Raw genomic sequence first — 23,372 nt, 5'->3', positions numbered from 1 at the left:
CAATGTTGCCACAAATGCTCTGCCCTGTGCTATGCAGTTCCCTAGCATCATCTACCAGAAGACAGTCACCCTACACTAGGACAGTCCCTATATTGCTCCACCGGCAGCAAGTTGAAGGTTTGTCACTACTACTCACTCTATTCATGTCTTATGTTAGAATTACTATGTTCAATTATTGCATTTTATGTGGAATTTGCTAAATATGGAACTTACTTTGTTAAGTAGCATGTTCATTTTTCTTAATGCATATGAAAATTATTTAAGCACATTCTCATACAAATTGTAAAAATTTCATAAAAAGACACATTATACATACAAGTAACATACAAACTTAGAACTAGTTTCAAGATGACAAGTAATCTAGATTAAGGCAATACAAATATATATAATCTGTTTTAAGCACCTCATCTGGCTGCAACCCTATGTTGCAGTATATAAAGTTGAACCATACCAGTATATGCATAGTGATTGAAATATATATATATATAAGGTGCACATTTCTTATATGTAAATCAGGCTGCTTTTTTTCTTAAGTTTCGTAATTACAATAGATAGTATAAATGTAGCACATAGTAATAGTTTATACAACACTGTAAGCATAGAAGCATTTATATATATGTAGAGTAAATGTAAATAAACAAAATACGTTTTCTAATCCTGTGTTTTGTTAGATGAAACACTTGTAATGTTTTATATATATAATATGTATTAAATATGATATGTTTTTACAGAAAATTGAAATTTTAAGTTTAAAAAAAATCCTAAAATTTGATAAATCGATTGCTCGTGGACATCCAAGTAAAATTATTATATGAAATTATGTATATAGATTTTCTTCTGAAAAGAAATAATAATAAATTGAAACGTGCTACTTTTTCAACAAGATTTGGTTGGGTTGTTACACTAAGTGCACATTTTATGAAATATTGACTAATTAATGTACAAAGCTTAAGAGTTTTTTTCACAGAAGAAAACTAATTTAGCTTTAAATTAAGCTTATGGTCATTGCAAGAACTTTATTCAGTATAATACATTTTATGCACATTATATTATACCGCAATTAGTTATATTTGAAACACACTACATAAATATATATTTGTAATGTCAAATACTAACAAACAAATACACAATATTTAAATACGTACTTGATGCATGAAATTTATAATTCAATTTAGGAATATATATATAGATAGATGTATTTAGAAGAAAGCTACCGAACTCATTTAACACAAAATGCACAATGTACATACATGCATCTATGATCTATCCTCCGGTTTTCTACTCGATCGATACAAAGTTGGCATAGAAATAAACACACATTGCAACAAAGATAACTAACTGAATGAAAACTCATACTTACCTACGGGCTCATCTCGACTGTTCTTGGGCTAAAAGATGCTACCGTTTATTAATTGAATAATATACCAACATGTCTTTGCAGCATGTTAGACTCGGTTGCCCTTACTCTGGTTTACATGTATATACATATATTCATGGTTTGAGTTTTGGTTTGCCTGTATTAAAGTAAAGCTGGAATCAACCTTCCCTCTCACTGCAATTGCATTTAATGAATTTGATTCCAGTTCAGTGATCCAATAAGAACAAACCAAACCAGTAACTAGATGATGCCATATGACAAATACAGAACTCATCATCCATCTTATGTACCTCCTGCATTTTACTTTTCTTTTTCAAAAAAAATATATATTATTATTGAGATTTGCATCTTAACCCCTGTACTTTTGGGTTTTGCCAGTGAAGCTCATGCATGTGCCACACTAATTAATTAGCTAGAAGCTATATATATTTATCTATATATATATATATATATATTACTAACCACCTCTTGAAGTAACTGTTACTAATCTCTTGATAATGACATTATAAATCTTAAGAGAATACTTTATTTTTAGCCTCTTTTCAGCAAAGCTCCAGAATGCCTAAGCCTTTGATATTCAGATTGTTGATGGTCTTGATGTTATTATTATTGGCTTTGAATTGGGGTTTTTATGATTTTCTTAATTCTTCGAACTAAGTTTGTATTTTTGTATTTGAGTGGCAGATCGATCCATGTTTTAATGTAGTAAAGTTCCTATGATTAAATCTGATCCAAGAATATCAAATATCATCTTCTTCTTCATGAAATTATATAATTTTTACATTCTACTTCGATTTGTATAAAGTTGTTTTGTTATCCAACTTTATATTAAGCCATGTTTTGATTAATTTTATATACACATATTTAGATATATATTTATATATATATTGTGAAATTTGTGTACTTTCACTTCAATTGCTATTTATTTGTGAAATGAGGAATGGAAAACAAAAGTTGGGTGTACCATTTGTCGAAAATAATTCTTAAGACGTAAAATAGGATCAGTACTTTTTCTGCCAATCAATTCTTCTGCAGCTTCAATAGCAAATTAAATAATTGATTGAAGCTACCTTCTTTAGTTAAGTAGATTATTATTCAAATTATCTCATGGCTACATATTTGAAGGTGGATCATTGAATATCAATTAATTTATTAACTCATTCATTAGGAATATGCACATTTTACATGTTGATAACTAAATTGGCGCTATTGTACCTATAATCTCAAAGTTATATTGAATTGTGTTCATCAGTTGAAAATTGTAGAACTAACATAAATTTTATTGTTGTTGATGTATCCCTTTCAGTGACGAATTTATTAGACATGACAATCCCAGGGAGGGAATGGATGTATAATAGGATGCGAAATGGTATTTTAAATAAAGAATTTATTAGTGGTGTCGAGGACTTTCTGAATTACTGTATCAATAATCCAGAGGTCTATAAGATCAACAATAATATACGGTGTCCATGCAAACGCTGTAAAAATACGACGTTCTTATCAGTGGATGATGTGAAGTATCATTTGTACCGTAAAGGATTTGTACCCAAGTATGATAGGTGGACATGTCACGGTGAAAAACATGATGGAAGTGGTAGCTCACAACATTTTGAGCCATCCACTTTTGAACATACTATCGATCTAAGGATAGGAGACTATACTCAAATGGTGATGGACGCCGGAGGGCCCGTATTTGAGTCACGTGTAGTGCACGATGAAGAGCCTAACCCTGAAGATAAAAAGTTGTATGATCTCCTTCAAGCTGCTGATGAGGAGTTGTGGCCTGGCTGTAGGAAAGCAACTCTACTATCTGCTGTGTCAAGAATGTTGAACATTAAGGCTGATTTTAACTTGCCTGAGCGGTGGTATGACGTCCAGTGCCAGCTTATGCATGATGTGATGCCGGAGGGCAACCACTTTGTAAAAAACTTCTACGAAACAAAAAAGTTGATCGAAGGTTTAGGTTTACCATGTGAGAAAATTGACTGTTGTCAGTTCGGTTGCATGCTATATTGGAAGCAAGATGCTGAACTTAACCACTGTAAGATTTGTGGAAAACCACGGTATAAAGAAACAAATGGAAAAGCGGTGGCCATTCGATATATGTTCTATCTCCCAATCACTCCGAGGCTTAAACGGCTTTACGTTTCATCTCAGACCGCATCACATATGCGGTGGCATGCAGACCATCGACATGCGAATACCGATGACATTTGTCACCCTTGTGACTCAACAACGTGGAAGGAGTTGGATGCTAAGTACCCTTCCTTTGGATGCGAGCCAAGGAATATTCGGTTGGGCCTCTGCACCGACGGATTTCAACCGTTCGGTCAATCAGGACGACAATACTCTTGTTGGCCTGTTGTTGTTACACCGTATAATCTCCCGCCAAATATGTGTCTCAAAGAGGAATATCTATTTTTGTCGTTGGTTGTGCCTGGTGGGGCAAATCCCAAACAAAAGATAGATATTTACTTGCAACCATTGATTGAAGAATTAACAAATTTATGGAACAATGGGGTTGAAACTTATGATTCGTCATTACGTCAAAATTTCCGTATGAAAGCTGCTCTTTTGTGGACTATTGGTAAGCAGATCTTATCTGAAGAGTTACAAATATGTTATTACTGCAAGTTACTTGTTGGCTATATTTCTAACTATTCCTTCGTATATAGGAGATCTACCAGCATACTCTATGATGTCAGGTTGGGGTACATCCGGAAAAACAGCTTGTCCAATATGCCAAGACCAAACAACTGCGTTCACTCTTCCGGAAGGACGCAAGCAATCTTGGTTTGATACGCATCGAAAGTTTCTTCCCAGCGACCATCCTTACCGATCGGACCGGAAAAGGTTTAAGAAAGAGGAGGTCGAAAGAATGCCTCCGCCACATATAAAATCTGGTGTGGAGCAAATTAGAGAGATAGATCAGTACGGTTTTCTGAAGGTCACTGAACCAGACGCTGAAGAAAGAAATACTGAGTTGTCGCACGTATGCGGATGGCGGAAAAGAAGCATATTTTGGGATCTTCCGTATTGGTCGTCGCTTCTCATTCGACACAATATTGACGTGATGCATGTCGAAAAAAATGTCTTTGAAAATGTTTTTAATACCATTATGGATGTAAAGGGCAAGACAAAAGATAATGCTAGGGCAAGGGCGGATATGACTCGTTTTTGTGATAAAAAAGAACTAGAGTTTGACACTAGAAGACAATGTTATCCTTCCGCTGCATACACGTTAGATAAGGTCTGTAAGAAAGAATTCCTACCATGGGTTGAACAGTTGAAACTACCCGATGGATATATGTCCAATGTGGGACGATGTGTCAACATGGCTAAATACCAGATGTTTGGGATGAAAAGTCATGATTGCCATGTTTTCATGCAACTCTTGCTTCCGATTGGGCTTCGAGATCTGTTGCCAAAGAAGATTTGGGAACCGATAACAGAGTTGAGCAATTTCTTCAGGCGTTTGACATCAAAGGTTATATCCTCTAGTGACATGGAGCGATTAGAAGCTGAGATTCCAGTGATTCTTTGTAAGCTTGAGACAATATTCGTACCTGGCTTTTTTAACAGTATGGAACATCTACCAGTTCACTTGCCTTTTGAGGCAAAAATAGCTGGACCAGTTCAATTTCGCTGGATGTACCCTTTTGAGAGGTAACTATTTAGTACTTATTCCTAATTTCAAAAGTAGCCTTCCGTATTGTGTGATTATTAAGGCATAGAAATATGTTAATTTCATTTTAGGTTTTTGCGTCGTTTAAAGAAAATGATTGCAAATAAAGCACAAGTGGAGGGGTCAATCGTCAATGCTTTTCTTGTTAGGGAGGCAAGTTTTTTCTGTTCACATTATTTCGAACAACACGTTTTCACACGTGGGAGGAATGTGCCGAGACAAGACGATGGAGGAGTAAGGTCTGGCCCAAATGTTGGAATAAATGTGTTTTCACAACCTTATCGATTAGGAGGAAAGCCGAAAAGGCGGTACCTGCTCCCAGTTGAGAAACAGGCGATGCAAACTTACTTTCTACTTAACGTTCCTGAATGTGATGCATTTATTTCGTAAGTTTTTCTATGTAGGTTTGATTTGCCACTTGACTAAAAGAATGGGTGGCTTAGCCAATTTTATCGATCTATTTATGTAGGTTGTTTGAGGAAGTGTTAAGGCGAGAACATCCCTCAATTTCTGACTTCGAAGTTGCTTCACAACTTCAAAACGTTTCACCTCCTGGTTCGCCAAACATGTGCGTGTTTACAAAAGTTTTGAGAAAATTAAGATATTTTCAAATATTCGTGATAATTATTTTCATTAACATCGTAGGTCATGGAACAAGATAACATACCGAAAGTATATAAGGACATTGCGCATGGTCCGTTAGTGGAGGTGACTAGACATAATAAGTGCTTCATCAATGGCTACCGTTTTCACACTGAAAAATATGGTACTAAGAAGGTCTCCTATAATAGTGGAGTGTGTGTGGATTGCGATGGTCTAGAGTACTACGGACATATCAACGAGATTTTAGAGGTTGAGTTTCCAGCACTACCGATCAAGCGTTGTGTCTTTTTCAATTGTGATTGGTATGATCCAACACCAGGGGTTGGAACTAAAAAACATGAGAAATACAATATGGTCGAAGTCAATAAAAAGAAAAGACTTCAAACATACGAACCATTCATACTTGCGATGCAAGCAACACAAGTGTTTTATCTTCCATTTTCAAGTATGAGGAGGGATAGAGTTGATTGGTTGGCAGTTTTTCGTATTAAACCGCGAGGTTGGATCGATGTGGGTGGTGAAATTGCTGAAAATAGCTCAAAACTAGCCATCTACCAAGATGTAATGGTCGATACTTGCAGTATTGAACAACCCACCGAGGGGGAACAATTGTATTTGGCCTCAACAGATGACGGGAATGGTATTCCGATTGATGATTCAGACGAATCCGACGCAATTGAGGAAGAAATTTTCTTTTTGAGATCATCTGATTCAGAACAAAATCAGCATCCATCATCTAGTTCCGATGATGACGTATCCGATGAATAGGTGATCGAGCGTTAATATATAAACTCACTTATGTTGTATTATAATATAACTTAATGTATATCTCAATGCAGAAATGTCTCAATCCGAGAATGAGAGTTTACGACAGCAGCGTATTCGTCAGCTTGCCCGTTCATTTCGTTTGTTGCCACAAACGGGAGAGGATGATCAGCAGACATTGGATCCGATAGGCCAGGGTGCGGTTGACGAGGTAAGGACAACAAGAGGTATGTATATTCAATCTAAATTTAGTGTTACTTAATTGTATTAGAATTTTATATATTACTGAATAATTTATGTTTACTGTAGGTACCACTATTGGTTCGTCATCTAGGACTACGCAAAGTGAAACTTTAGGTTAGCATGAACCTGTTTATTTTTCGATTTCTAATTTATTAGTGTCGATGAACTAAGAAATTTGAGAATGAGACTAGGTGGATCTAGGGCAGCACCTGAGACTTCAAATTCCAGGGTAGGGGCAAACGATGATGAGGACGTGGCCGATGGCCGTATTGAGATAACGGTTCGCCCGGATGGCAGGTATGTCTTCGATTTACTCGAATATAGATTTATTGTCGTAATGTTAAATATTTTGCACCTAACCCACGATTACATACAGCGTGTTTTGGCCTAGTTCTGCATCGAGACACTTCCGGCCTATATTCAAGTCAGAATCCACCCTAGAGGGTATCACTTGGAAGCGTGTCCCTTTGATAACAAAACAGTGGTACGAAGTTGAGATGAAGGTAAGTTTATAAAATCAAATATCACATACAATAGTTATAAGTGTACAACAATTTTACTAAGAGAGTTTATAAGTAACCGATGATGCTTTGGCTTGCAGAAACACATTAAGTGGAAGCCGAGAAACGAGGTTAAAGTCCGTCGCATCTACAACAAGAAGGCCTGTGAGCTTTACAACAAATGGGTGCATGAGGTCCGGAACAGCAATGACGAGAAGGTTACCTCGGCCATTCCCGCAAATGTCTTGGAGCATTGGAGGGAGCATTGGAAATCCAAGGATGCCGTAAAGAAGTCAAAAATAGCAAAAGCAAACCGACGGGGTGGAAATTCTAATGCTGATGCAGAGTCCACACACACCGGTGGATCCCGATCGTTCATGGAGACCTCGCAGAAAATGGTAAGATTTATTAAAATATAGCAATTAATTTGAAATACTACAAACATATGTTCTTATATACAATTATAAGAAATGATTGTAGGGTCTTGGTCCATGGGGGACCTACGAGTGGACGCATACAAAGCACCATAATGGTAGTGAGTATTGCAGCACCAAGGCAAATCGTATAAAGGTATGCCTTATGTTATATATAGTATTAATGTTTTATGACTATCAATTTTTACTAAATTTATTTTTTATATTCATTGCTTTCAGGAAGGTATGACTGCGATCGAGGAAGGAATGTCTCAGCTCGGTGATACAGAATATAGCCGCGATGAGGCACTTCTTTCCTTGGTCCACCGGGATAAAAAGAAAAGAATTTATGGGCTTGGATCACTTGCAGCGACGGTGCCAATAGAGGAGGTTTTCGATTCCAGCGACGGGCATATCCCGAGTGGTCCGAGTTACGCCCAACGTTTGGAGAATCTCGAGAAAAATCACATGACCATCATTGAGCAGCTCAAGATGATCAATGCTCGCTTGGACAAGCGCAACGACGATGGGGACTCTAGTGCGCCTCCGGTTTGTTGACATTTATGTTTTCCGCATGATTAATATTTAGTATTGATGATATTATGACTGGATTATATGTTTTGGACCATACATGATGTTGGAATATTTCAAATTTCTATAACTGAAACATTTTTTAGATATTTTGGATGTTTATTATGGATTTTTAGTTGATTCAGTTTGGTTGTTTGATTGTGGTTTGAAATTTCGTTTCGTACTTATATATAGGTTGTAGTACGGTTATTCGATTGTGATTTGAAATTTGATTTCATATTCGTGTACTAGTTGGAAAAGACATCGGTAAATCGTGCAATGAAAAATTGTGTAAAATTAGGGACGGAATTTGTGACGAATTTTGTCCGTCCTAAATTTCCATCCCGAAATTAGGGACAGAAATAGTGACGAAATGTTTTCGTCACTATTTTGGGCACGAAATTTGTAGTTTGTGTAGTAATGGAAATTTTCGTCCCTAATTTCATTCTTAATTTTATCTTTAATTCTGTCCTTAAATTAGGGACGGAATTCGCGACGGAAATTTCCGTCATTGACTTTATGACCACATTTTGGTTTAGGTTAGGCATGGAAAATTCCGTCCTTAATTTCGTCTTTAATTTCGTTCCTAATTCCATATCTAATTTAGGGACGGAATTAGGAACAAATAGTGTTAGCTACGAGAACTTTGCAGAGGGAATTTATTTTGTTTCTAATTCCATCTCTAATGTCATTAGTAACGGAAAAAATAGATTTTGGAACAAAATTTTTCCGTCTCTAAAATGCTATTTTCTTGTAGTGAAAAGCGCTAAATATACTAATTTCGAACACTCTACAACAAATATGAAAAGCACTGTAATTAGAACTATAGAGCACAAAGTAAGCATTATCTAATAACATGCTATATAACAAAATGGAAGAACATTGAAAAAACAAAAGCGCTAAATATACTAATTTCGAACACTCTACAACAAATACGAAAAGCACTCCAATTAGAACTATCGAGCACAAAGTAAGTATAATCTATAACATGCTATATAATACAAAGCAAAAACATTGAAAAAACAAAAGCGCTAAATATACTAATTTCAAACACTCTACAACAAATATGAAAAGCACTTCAATTAGAACCATCGAGCACAAAGTAAGTATAATCTATAACGTGCTATATAATACAAAGCAAAAACATTGAAAAAACAAAAGCGTTAAATATACTAATTTCGAACACTCTGCAACAAATAAGAAAAGAACTGTAAGTAGAACTATCGAGCACAAAGTAAGCATAATCTAATAACATGCTATATAATAGAAAGCAAAAACATTGAAAAAACAAAAGCGCTAAATATACTAATTTCGAACACTCTACAACAAATAAGAAAAGCACTCCAATTAGAACTATAGAGCACAAAGTAAGTATAATCTATAACGTGCTATATAATACAAAGCAAAAACATTGAAAAAACAAAAGCGCTAAATATACTAATTTCTCTACAACAAATACGAAAAGCACTGTAATTAGAACTATAAAGCACACAGTAAGCATAATCTAATAACATGTTGTATAATAAAATGGAAGAACATTGAAAAAACAAAAGCGCTAAATATACTAATTTCGAACACTCTACAGCAAATGCGAAAAACACTGCAATTAGAACTATAGAGCACAAAGTAAGTATAATCTATAACGTGCTATATAATACAAAGCAAAAACATTGAAAAAACAAAAGCGCTAAATATACTAATTTCGAACACTTTACAAGAAATAAGAAAAGAACTGTAATTAGAACTATAGAGCACAAAGTAAGCATAATCTAATAACATGCTATATAATAAAATGGAAGAACATTGAAAAAACAAAAGCGCTAAATATACTAATTTCGAACACTCTACAACAAATACGAAAAGCACTCTAATTAGAACTATCGAGCACAAAGTAAATATAATCTATAACATGCTATATAATACAAAGGACAAACATTGAAAAAACAAAAGCGCTAAATATACTAATTTCGAACACACTACAACAAATAAGAAAATCACTGTAATTAGAACTATAGAGCACAAAGTAAGGAAAATCTAATAACATGTTATATAATAAAATGGAAGAACATTGAAAAAACAAAAGCGCTAAATATACTAATTTCGAACACTCTACAGCAAATGCGAAAAGCACTGCAATTAGAACTATAGAGCACAAAGTAAGTATAATCTATAACGTGCTATATAATACAAAGCAAAAACATTGAAAAAACAAAAGCGCTAAATATACTAATTTCGAACACTTTACAAGAAATAAGAAAAGAACTGTAATTAGAACTATCGAGCACAAAGTAAGTATAATCTATAACATGCTATATAATACAATGCAAAAACATTGAAAAAACAAAAGCGATAAATATACTAATTTCGAACACTCTACAACAAATACGAAAAGCACTCCAATTAGAACTATCGAGCACAAAGTAAGTATAATCTATAACGTGCTATATAATACAAAGGAAAAACATTGAAAAAACAAAAGCGTTAAATATACTAATTTCGAACACTCTACAACAAATAAGAAAATCACTGTAATTAGAACTATAGAGCACAAAGTAAGCAAAATCTAATAACATGCTATATAATAAAATTGAAGAACATTGAAAAAACAAAAGCGCTAAATATACTAATTTCGAACACTCTACAGCAAATGCGAAAAGCACTGCAATTAGAACTATAGAGCACAAAGTAAGTATAATCTATAACGTGCTATATAATACAAAGCAAAAACATTGAAAAAACAAAAGCGCTAAATATACTAATTTCGAACACTCTACAACAAATAAGAAAATCACTGTAATTAGAACTATAGAGCACAAAGTAAGCAAAATCTAATAACATGCTATATAATAAAATGGAAGAACATTGAAAAAACAAAAGCGCTAAATATACTAATTTCGAACACTCTACAACAAATAAGAAAAGCACTGCAATTAGAACTATAGAGCACAAAGTAAGTATAATCTATAACGTGCTATATAATACAAAGCAAAAACATTGAAAAAACAAAAGCGCTAAATATACTAATTTCGAACACTTTACAAGAAATAAGAAAAGAACTGTAATTAGAACTATCGAGCACAAAGTAAGTATAATCTATAACATGCTATATAATACAATGCGAAAACATTGAAAAAACAAAAGCGATAAATATATTAATTTCGAACACTCTACAACAAATACGAAAAGCACTCCAATTAGAACTATCGAGCACAAAGTAAGTATAATCTATAACGTGCTATATAATACAAAGGAAAAACATTGAAAAAACAAAAGCGTTAAATATACTAATTTCGAACACTCTACAACAAATAAGAAAATCACTGTAATTAGAACTATAGAGCACAAAGTAAGCAAAATCTAATAACATGCTATATAATAAAATTGAAGAACATTGAAAAAACAAAAGCGCTAAATATACTAATTTCGAACACTCTACAAGCAAATGCGAAAAGCACTGCAATTAGAACTATAGAGCACAAAGTAAGTATAATCTATAACGTGCTATATAATACAAAGCAAAAACATTGAAAAAACAAAAGCGCTAAATATACTAATTTCGAACACTCTACAACAAATAAGAAAATCACTGTAATTAGAACTATAGAGCACAAAGTAAGCAAAATCTAATAACATGCTATATAATAAAATGGAAGAACATTGAAAAAACAAAAGCGCTAAATATACTAATTTCGAACACTCTACAACAAATAAGAAAAGCACTGCAATTAGAACTATAGAGCACAAAGTAAGTATAATCTATAACATGCTATATAATACAAAGCAAAAACATTGAAAAAACAAAAGCGCTAAATATACTAATTTCGAACACTTTACAAGAAATAAGAAAAGAACTGTAATTAGAACTATCGAGCACAAAGTAAGTATAATCTATAACATGCTATATAATACAATGCAAAAACATTGAAAAAACAAAAGCGATAAATATACTAATTTCGAACACTCTACAACAAATACGAAAAGCACTCCAATTAGAACTATCGAGCACAAAGTAAGTATAATCTATAACGTGCTATATAATACAAAGGAAAAACATTGAAAAAACAAAAGCGTTAAATATACTAATTTCGAACACTCTACAACAAATATGAAAATCACTGTAATTAGAACTATAGAGCACAAAGTAAGCAAAATCTAATAACATGCTATATAATAAAATAGAAGAACATTGAAAAAACAAAAGCGCTAAATATACTAATTTCGAACACTCTACAGCAAATGCGAAAAGCACTGCAATTAGAACTATAGAGCACAAAGTAAGTATAATCTATAACGTGCTATATAATACAAAGCAAAAACATTGAAAAAACAAAAGCGCTAAATATACTAATTTCGAACACTCTACAACAAATAAGAAAATCACTGTAATTAGAACTATAGAGCACAAAGTAAGCAAAATCTAATAACATGCTATATAATAAAATTGAAGAACATTGAAAAAACAAAAGCGCTAAATATACTAATTTCGAACACTCTACACAGCAAATGCGAAAAGCACTGCAATTAGAACTATAGAGCACAAAGTAAGTATAATCTATAACGTGCTATATAATACAAAGCAAAAACATTGAAAAAACAAAAGCGCTAAATATACTAATTTCGAACACTCTACAACAAATAAGAAAATCACTGTAATTAGAACTATAGAGCACAAAGTAAGCAAATCTAATAACATGCTATATAATAAAATGGAAGAACATTGAAAAAACAAAAGCGCTAAATATACTAATTTCGAACACTCTACAACAAATAAGAAAAGCACTGCAATTAGAACTATAGAGCACAAAGTAAGTATAATCTATAACGTGCTATATAATACAAAGCAAAAACATTGAAAAAACAAAAGCGCTAAATATACTAATTTCGAACACTTTACAACAAATAAGAAAAGAACTGTAATTAAAACTATCGAGCACAAAGTAAGTATAATCTATAACATGCTATATAATACAATGCAAAAACATTGAAAAAACAAAAGCGATAAATATACTAATTTCGAACACTCTACAACAAATACGAAAAGCACTCCAATTAGAACTATCGAGCACAAAGTAAGTATAATCTATAACGTGCTATATAATACAAAGGAAAAACATTGAAAAAGCAAAAGCGCTAAATATACTAATTTCGAACACTCTACAACAAATAAGAAAATCACTGTAATTAGAACTATAGAGCACAAAGTAAGCAAAATCTATAACATGCTATATAATAAAATTGAAAAACATTGAAAAAACAAAAGCGCTAAATATACTAATTTCGAACACTCTACAACAAATACGAAAAGCACTGCAATTAGAACTATAGAGCACAAAGTAAGTATAATCTATAACATGCTATATAATACAAAGCAAAAACATTGAAAAAACAAAAGCGCTAAATATACTAATTTCGAACACTCTACAACAAATAAGAAAATCACTGTAATTAGAACTATAGAGCACAAAGTAAGTAAATCTATAACATGCTATATAATAAAATGGAAGAACATTGAAAAAACAAAAGCGCTAAATATACTAATTTCGAACACTCTACAACAAATAAGAAAAGCACTGCAATTAGAACTATAGAGCACAAAGTAAGTATAATCTATAACATGCTATATAATACAAAGCAAAAACATTGAAAAAACAAAAGCGCTAAATATACTAATTTCGAACACTTACAACAAATAAGAAAAGAACTGTAATTAGAACTATCGAGCACAAAGTAAGTATAATCTATAACATGCTATATAATACAATGCAAAAACATTGAAAAAACAAATGCGCTAAATATACTAATTTCGAACACTCTACAACAAATACGAAAAGCACTCCAATTAGAACTATCGAGCACAAAGTAAGTATAATCTATAACATGCTATATAATACAAAGGAAAAACATTGAAAAAACAAAAGCGCTAAATATACTAATTTCGAACACTCTACAACAAATAAGAAAAGCACTGTAATTAGAACTATAGAGCACAAAGTAAGTAAATCTAATAACATGCTATATAATAAAATTGAAGAACATTGAAAAAACAAAAGCGCTAAATATACTAATTTCGAACACTCTACAACAAATACGAAAAGCACTGCAATTAGAACTATAGAGCACAAAGTAAGTATAATCTATAACATGCTATATAATACAAAGCAAAAACATTGAAAAAACAAAAGCGCTAAATATACTAATTTCGAACACTCTACAACAAATAAGAAAAGCACTGTAATTAGAACTATAGAGCACAAAGTAAGTATAATCTATAACATGCTATATAATAAAATGGAAAACATTGAAAAAACAAAAGCGCTAAATATACTAATTTCGAACACTCTACAACAAATACGAAAAGCACTGCAATTAGAACTATAGAGCACAAAGTAAGTATAATCTATAACATGCTATATAATACAAAGGAAAAACATTGAAAAAACAAAAGCGCTAAATATACTAATTTCGAACACTCTACAACAAATACGAAAAGCACTGTAATTAGAACTATAGAGCACAAAGTAAGTATAATCTAATAACATGCTATATAATAAAAGGAAAACATTGAAAAAACAAAAGCGCTAAATATACTAATTTCGAACACTCTACAACAAATAAAAAGCACTGTAATTAGAACTATAGAGCACAAAGTAAGTATAATATATAACATGCTATATAATATAAAGGAAAAACATTGAAAAACAAAAGCGCTAAATATACTAATTTCGAACACTCTACAACAAATACGAAAAGCACTGCAATTAGAACTATAGAGCACAAAGTAAGTATAATCTATAACATGCTATATAATACAAAGCAAAAACATTGAAAAAACAAAAGCGCTAAATATACTAATTTCGAACACTCTACAACAAATAAGAAAAGCACTGTAATTAGAACTATAGAGCACAAAATAAGTATAATCTATAACATGCTATATAATATAAAGGAAAAACATTGAAAAAACAAAAGCGCTAAATATACTAATTTCGAACACTCTACAACAAATACGAAAAGCACTGCAATTAGAACTATAGAGCACAAAGTAAGTATAATCTATAACATGCTATATAATACAAAGGAAAAACATTGAAAAAACAAAAGCGCTAAATATACTAATTTCGAACACTCTACAACAAATAAGAAAAGCACTGTAATTAGAACTATAGAGCACAAAGTAAGTATAATCTAATAACATGCTATATAATAAAAGGAAAAACATTGAAAAAACAAAAGCGCTAAATATACTAATTTCGAACACTCTACAACAAATAAGAAAAGCACTGTAATTAGAACTATAGAGCACAAAGTAAGTATAATCTATAACATGCTATATAATATAAAGGAAAAACATTGAAAAAACAAAAGCGCTAAATATACTAATTTCGAACACTCTACAACAAATACGAAAAGCACTGCAATTAGAACTATAGAGCACAAAGTAAGTATAATCTATAACATGCTATATAATACAAAGGAAAAACATTGAAAAAACAAAAGCGCTAAATATACTAATTTCGAACACTCTACAACAAATACGAAAAGCACTGTAATTAGAACTATAGAGCACAAAGTAAGTATAATCTATAACATGCTATATAATAAAAGGAAAAACATTGAAAAAACAAAAGCGCTAAATATACTAATTTCGAACACTCTACAACAAATACGAAAAGCACTGCAATTAGAACTATAGAGCACAAAGTAAGTATAATCTATAACATGCTATATAATACAAAGCAAAAACATTGAAAAAACAAAAGCGCTAAATATACTAATTTCGAACACTCTACAACAAATACGAAAAGCACTGTAATTAGAACTATAGAGCACAAAGTAAGTATAATCTATAACATGCTATATAATATAAAGGAAAAACATTGAAAAAACAAAAGCGCTAAATATACTAATTTCGAACACTCTACAACAAATACGAAAAGCACTGCAATTAGAACTATAGAGCACAAAGTAAGTATAATCTATAACATGCTATATAATACAAAGGAAAAACATTGAAAAAACAAAAGCGCTAAATATACTAATTTCGAACACTCTACAACAAATACGAAAAGCACTGTAATTAGAACTATAGAGCACAAAGTAAGTATAATCTATAACATGCTATATAATAAAAGGAAAACATTGAAAAAACAAAAGCGCTAAATATACTAATTTCGAACACTCTACAACAAATACGAAAAGCACTCCAATTAGAACTATAGAGCACAAAGTAAGTATAATCTATAACATGCTATATAATACAAAGGAAAAACATTGAAAAAACAAAAGCGCTAAATATACTAATTTCGAACACTCTACAACAAATACGAAAAGCACTGTAATTAGAACTATAGAGCACAAAGTAAGTATAATCTATAACATGCTATATAATATAAAGGAAAAACATTGAAAAAACAAAAGCGCTAAATATACTAATTTCGAACACTCTACAACAAATACGAAAAGCACTGCAATTAGAACTATAGAGCACAAAGTAAGTATAATCTATAACATGCTATATAATACAAAGCAAAAACATTGAAAAAACAAAAGCGCTAAATATACTAATTTCGAACACTCTACAACAAATACGAAAAGCACTGTAATTAGAACTATAGAGCACAAAGTAAGTATAATCTATAACATGCTATATAATAAAAGGAAAAACATTGAAAAAACAAAAGCGCTAAATATACTAATTTCGAACACTCTACAACAAATACGAAAAGCACTGTAATTAGAACTATAGAGCACAAAGTAAGTATAATCTATAACATGCTATATAATAAAAGGAAAAACATTGAAAAAACAAAAGCGCTAAATATACTAATTTCGAACACTCTACAACAAATACGAAAAGCACTGTAATTAGAACTATAGAGCACAAAGTAAGTATAATCTATAACATGCTATATAATAAAAAGGAAAAACATTGAAAAAACAAAAGCGCTAAATATACTAATTTCGAACACTCTACAACAAATACGAAAAGCACTGCAATTAGAACTATAGAGCACAAAGTAAGTATAATCTATAACATGCTATATAATACAAAGCAAAAACATTGAAAAAACAAAAGCGCTAAATATACTAATTTCGAACACTCTACAACAAATACGAAAAGCACTCAATTAGAACTATAGAGCACAAAGTAAGTATAATCTATAACATGCTATATAAAACAAAGCAAAAACATTGAAAAAACAAAGCGCTAAATATACTAATTTCGAACACTCTACAACAAATACGAAAAGCACTGTAATTAGAACTATAGAGCACAAAGTAAGTATAATCTATAACATGCTATATAATATAAAGGAAAAACATTGAAAAAACAAAAGCGCTAAAAATACTAATTTCGAACACTCTACAACAAATACGAAAAGCACTGCAATTAGAACTATAGAGCACAAAGTAAGTATAATCTATAACATGCTATATAATATAAAGGAAAAACATTGAAAAAACAAAAGCGCTAAATATACTAATTTCGAACACTCTACAACAAATACGAAAAGCACTGTAATTAGAAATATAGAGCACAAAGTAAGTATAATCTATAACATGCTATATAATATAAACGAAAAACATTGAAAAAACAAAAGCGCTAAATATACTAATTTCGAACACTCTACAACAAATACGAAAAGCACTGCAATTAGAACTATAGAGCACAAAGTAAGTATAATCTATAACATGCTATATAATACAAAGCAAAAACATTGAAAAAACAAAAGCGCTAAATATACTAATTTCGAACACTCTACAACAAATACGAAAAACACTTCAATTAGAACTATAGAGCACAAAGTAAGTATAATCTATAACATGCTATATAATACAAAGGAAAAACATTGAAAAAACAAAAGCGCTAAATATACTAATTTCGAACACTCTACAACAAATACGAAAAGCACTTCAATTAGAACTATAGAGCACAAAGTAAGTATAATCTATAACATGCTATATAATACAAAGCAAAAACATTGAAAAAACAAAAGCGCTAAATATACTAATTTCGAACACTCTACAACAAATACGAAAAGCACTGTAATTAGAACTATAGAGCACAAAGTAAGTATAATCTATAACATGCTATATAATATAAAGGAAAACATTGAAAAAACAAAAGCGCTAAATATACTAATTTCGAACACTCTACAACAAATACGAAAAGCACTTCAATTAGAACTATAGAGCACAAAGTAAGTATAATCTATAACATGCTATATAATACAAAGGAAAAACATTGAAAAAACAAAAGCGCTAAATATACTAATTTCGAACACTCTACAACAAATACGAAAAGCACTTCAATTAGAACTATAGAGCACAAAGTAAGTATAATCTATAACATGCTATATAATACAAAGGAAAAACATTGAAAAAACAAAAGCGCTAAATATACTAATTTCGAACACTCTACAACAAATACGAAAAGCACTGTAATTAGAACTATAGAGCACAAAGTAAGTATAATCTATAACATGCTATATAATACAAAGCAAAAACATTGAAAAAACAAAAGCGCTAAATATACTAATTTCGAACACTCTACAACAAATACGAAAAGCACTTCAATTAGAACTATAGAGCACAAAGTAAGTATAATCTATAACATGCTATATAATACAAAGCAAAAACATTGAAAAAACAAAAGCGCTAAATATACTAATTTCGAACACTCTACAAAAATACGAAAAGCACTGCAATTAGAACTATCGAGCACAAAGTAAGTATAATCTATAACATGCTATATAATACAAAGCAAAAACATTGAAAAAACAAAAGCGCTAAATATACTAATTTCGAACACTCTACAACAAATACGAAAAGCACTTCAATTAGAACTATCGAGCACAAAGTAAGTATAATCTATAACATGCTATATAATACAAAGCAAAAACATTGAAAAAACAAAAGCGCTAAATATACTAATTTCGAACACTCTACAACAAATAAGAAAAGCACTGTAATTAGAACTATAGAGCACAAAGTAAGTATAATCTATAACATGCTATATAATAAAAAAAAACATTGAAAAAACAAAAGCGCTAAATATACTAATTTCGAACACTCTACAACAAATACGAAAAGCACTGTAATTAGAACTATAGAGCACAAAGTAAGTATAATCTATAACATGCTATATAATACAAAGGAAAAACATTGAAAAAACAAAAGCGCTAAATATACTAATTTCGAACACTCTACAACAAATACGAAAAGCACTTCAATTAGAACTATCGAGCACAAAGTAAGTATAATCTATAACATGCTATATAATACAAAGGAAAAACATTGAAAAAACAAAAGCGCTAAATATACTAATTTCGAACACTCTACAACAAATAAGAAAAGCACTGTAATTAGAACTATAGAGCACAAAGTAAGTATAATCTATAACATGCTATATAATACAAAGCAAAAACATTGAAAAAACAAAAGCGCTAAATATACTAATTTCGAACACTCTACAACAAATACGAAAAGCACTGCAATTAGAACTATAGAGCACAAAGTAAGTATAATCTATAACATGCTATATAATACAAAGGAAAAACATTGAAAAAACAAAAGCGCTAAATATACTAATTTCGAACACTCTACAACAAATACGAAAAGCACTTCAATTAGAACTATAGAGCACAAAGTAAGTATAATCTATAACATGCTATATAATACAAAGCAAAACATTGAAAAAACAAAAGCGCTAAATATACTAATTTCGAACACTCTACAACAAATACGAAAAGCACTTCAATTAGAACTATCGAGCACAAAGTAAGTATAATCTATAACATGCTATATAATACAAAGGAAAAACATTGAAAAAACAAAAGCGCTAAATATACTAATTTCGAACACTCTACAACAAATACGAAAAGCACTGTAATTAGAACTATAGAGCACAAAGTAAGTATAATCTATAACATGCTATATAATATAAAGCAAAAACATTGAAAAAACAAAAGCGCTAAATATACTAATTTCGAACACTCTACAACAAATAAGAAAAGCACTGTAATTAGAACTATAGAGCACAAAGTAAGTATAATCTATAACATGCTATATAATAAATGGAAACACAGAAAAAACAAAAGCGCTAAATATACTAATTTCGAACACTCTACAACAAATAAGAAAAGCACTGTAATTAGAACTATAGAGCACAAAGTAAGTATAATCTATAACATGCTATATAATACAAAGGAAAAACATTGAAAAAACAAAAGCGCTAAATATACTAATTTCGAACACTCTACAACAAATACGAAAAGCACTGTAATTAGAACTATAGAGCACAAAGTAAGTATAATCTATAACATGCTATATAATAAAATGGAAAAACATTGAAAAAACAAAAGCGCTAAATATACTAATTTCGAACACTCTACAACAAATACGAAAAGCACTGTAATTAGAACTATAGAGCACAAAGTAAGTATAATCTATAACATGCTATATAATAAAAGGAAAAACATTGAAAAAACAAAAGCGCTAAATATACTAATTTCGAACACTCTACAACAAATACGAAAAGCACTTCAATTAGAACTATAGAGCACAAAGTAAGTATAATCTATAACATGCTATATAATACAAAGGAAAAACATTGAAAAAACAAAAGCGCTAAATATACTAATTTCGAACACTCTACAACAAATACGAAAAGCACTTCAATTAGAACTATAGAGCACAAAGTAAGTATAATCTATAACATGCTATATAATACAAAGGAAAAACATTGAAAAAACAAAAGCGCTAAATATACTAATTTCGAACACTCTACAACAAATACGAAAAGCACTGTAATTAGAACTATAGAGCACAAAGTAAGTATAATCTATAACATGCTATATAATATAAAGGAAAAACATTGAAAAACAAAAAGCGCTAAATATACTAATTTCGAACACTCTACAACAAATACGAAAAGCACTTCAATTAGAACTATAGAGCACAAAGTAAGTATAATCTATAACATGCTATATAATACAAAGGAAAAACATTGAAAAAACAAAAGCGCTAAATATACTAATTTCGAACACTCTACAACAAATAAGAAAGCACTGTAATTAGAACTATAGAGCACAAAGTAAGTATAATCTATAACATGCTATATAATAAAAGGAAAAACATTGAAAAAACAAAAGCGCTAAATATACTAATTTCGAACACTCTACAACAAATAAGAAAAGCACTGTAATTAGAACTATAGAGCACAAAGTAAGTATAATCTATAACATGCTATATAATAAAAGGAAAAACATTGAAAAAACAAAAGCGCTAAATATACTAATTTCGAACACTCTACAACAAATACGAAAAGCACTTCAATTAGAACTATAGAGCACAAAGTAAGTATAATCTATAACATGCTATATAATACAAAGAAAAACATTGAAAAAACAAAAGCGCTAAATATACTAATTTCGAACACTCTACAACAAATAAGAAAAGCACTGCAATTAGAACTATAGAGCACAAAGTAAGTATAATCTATAACATGCTATATAATAAAAGGAAAAACATTGAAAAAACAAAAGCGCTAAATATACTAATTTCGAACACTCTACAACAAATACGAAAAGCACTGCAATTAGAACTATAGAGCACAAAGTAAGTATAATCTATAACATGCTATATAATACAAAGGAAAACATTGAAAAAACAAAAGCGCTAAATATACTAATTTCGAACACTCTACAACAAATACGAAAAGCACTGCAATTAGAACTATAGAGCACAAAGTAAGTATAATCTATAACATGCTATATAATATAAAGGAAAAACATTGAAAAAACAAAAGCGCTAAATATACTAATTTCGAACACTCTACAACAAATACGAAAAGCACTTCAATTAGAACTATAGAGCACAAAGTAAGTATAATCTATAACATGCTATATAATAAAACAAAAACATTGAAAAAACAAAAGCGCTAAATATACTAATTTCGAACACTCTACAACAAATACGAAAAGCACTCAATTAGAACTATAGAGCACAAAGTAAGTATAATCTATAACATGCTATAAATATAAAGGAAAAACATTGAAAAAACAAAAGCGCTAAATAACTAATTTCGAACACTCTACAACAAATACGAAAAGCACTGCAATTAGAACTATAGAGCACAAAGTAAGTATAATCTATAACATGCTATATAATATAAAGGAAAACATTGAAAAAACAAAGCGCTAAATATACTAATTTCGAACACTCTACAACAAATACGAAAAGCACTGTAATTAGAACTATAGAGCACAAAGTAAGTATAATCTATAACATGCTATATAAACAAGGAAAAACATTGAAAAAACAAAAGCGCTAAATATACTATTTCGAACACTCTACAACAAATACGAAAAAGCACTTCAATTAGAACTATAGAGCACAAAGTAAGTATAATCTATAACATGCTATATAATACAAGCAAAAACATTGAAAAAACAAAAGCGCTAATATACTAATTTCGAACACTCTACAACAAATACGAAAAGCACTTCAATTAGAAACTATAGAGCACAAAGTAAGTATAATCTATAACATGCTATATAATACAAAAGCAAACATTGAAAAAACAAAAGCGCTAAATATACTAATTTCGAACACTCTACAACAAATACGAAAAGCACTGAATTAGAACTATAGAGCACAAAGTAAGTATAATCTATAACATGCTATATAATAAAAGGAAAAACATTGAAAAAACAAAGCGCTAAAGATACTAATTTCGAACACTCTACAACAAATAAGAAAGCACTGCAATTAGAACTATAGAGCACAAAGTAAGTATAATCTATAACATCTATATAATAAAGGAAAAACATTGAAAAAACAAAGCGCTAAATATACTAATTTCGAACACTCTACAACAAATACGAAAAGCACTGCAATTAGAACTATAGAGCACAAAGTAAGTATAATCTATAACATGCTATATAGATAAAGGAAAACATTGAAAAAACAAAAGCGCTAAATATACTAATTTCGAACACTCTACAACAATACGAAAAGCACTGTAATTAGAACTATAGAGCACAAAGTAAGTATAATCTATAACTGCTATATAATATAAAGGAAAAACATTGAAAAAACAAAAGCGCTAAATATACTAATTCGAACACTCTACAACAAATGCGAAAAGCACTGTAATTAGAACTATAGAGCACAAAGTAAGTATAATCTATAACGTGCTATATAATACAAAG

The 23,372-nt window shown here is 30.7% G+C and overlaps 1 protein-coding gene across 1 annotated transcript; it reads left to right on the top strand.

Moving 5' to 3' along the window:
* Positions 1–2: 2 nt before the first annotated feature.
* Positions 3–6,434, top strand: LOC127257857 (uncharacterized). The gene is made up of 6 exons (XM_051284354.1): positions 3–117; positions 2,883–3,965; positions 4,054–5,044; positions 5,135–5,449; positions 5,533–5,647; positions 5,709–6,434. Exons 1-6 carry the CDS (start codon positions 3–5, stop codon positions 6,432–6,434), a joined length of 3,345 nt encoding a protein of 1,114 aa, XP_051140311.1.
* Positions 6,435–23,372: the final 16,938 nt, after the last annotated feature.

Source organism: Andrographis paniculata, unplaced genomic scaffold, assembly GCF_009805555.1.
Source record: "Andrographis paniculata isolate CXL003 unplaced genomic scaffold, ASM980555v1 Contig149END, whole genome shotgun sequence".
NCBI classification, from domain to species: Eukaryota; Viridiplantae; Streptophyta; class Magnoliopsida; order Lamiales; family Acanthaceae; genus Andrographis; species Andrographis paniculata.
The sequence above is the reverse complement of the archived record's forward strand: the minus strand, read 5'-3'. Positions and strand labels throughout refer to the sequence as shown.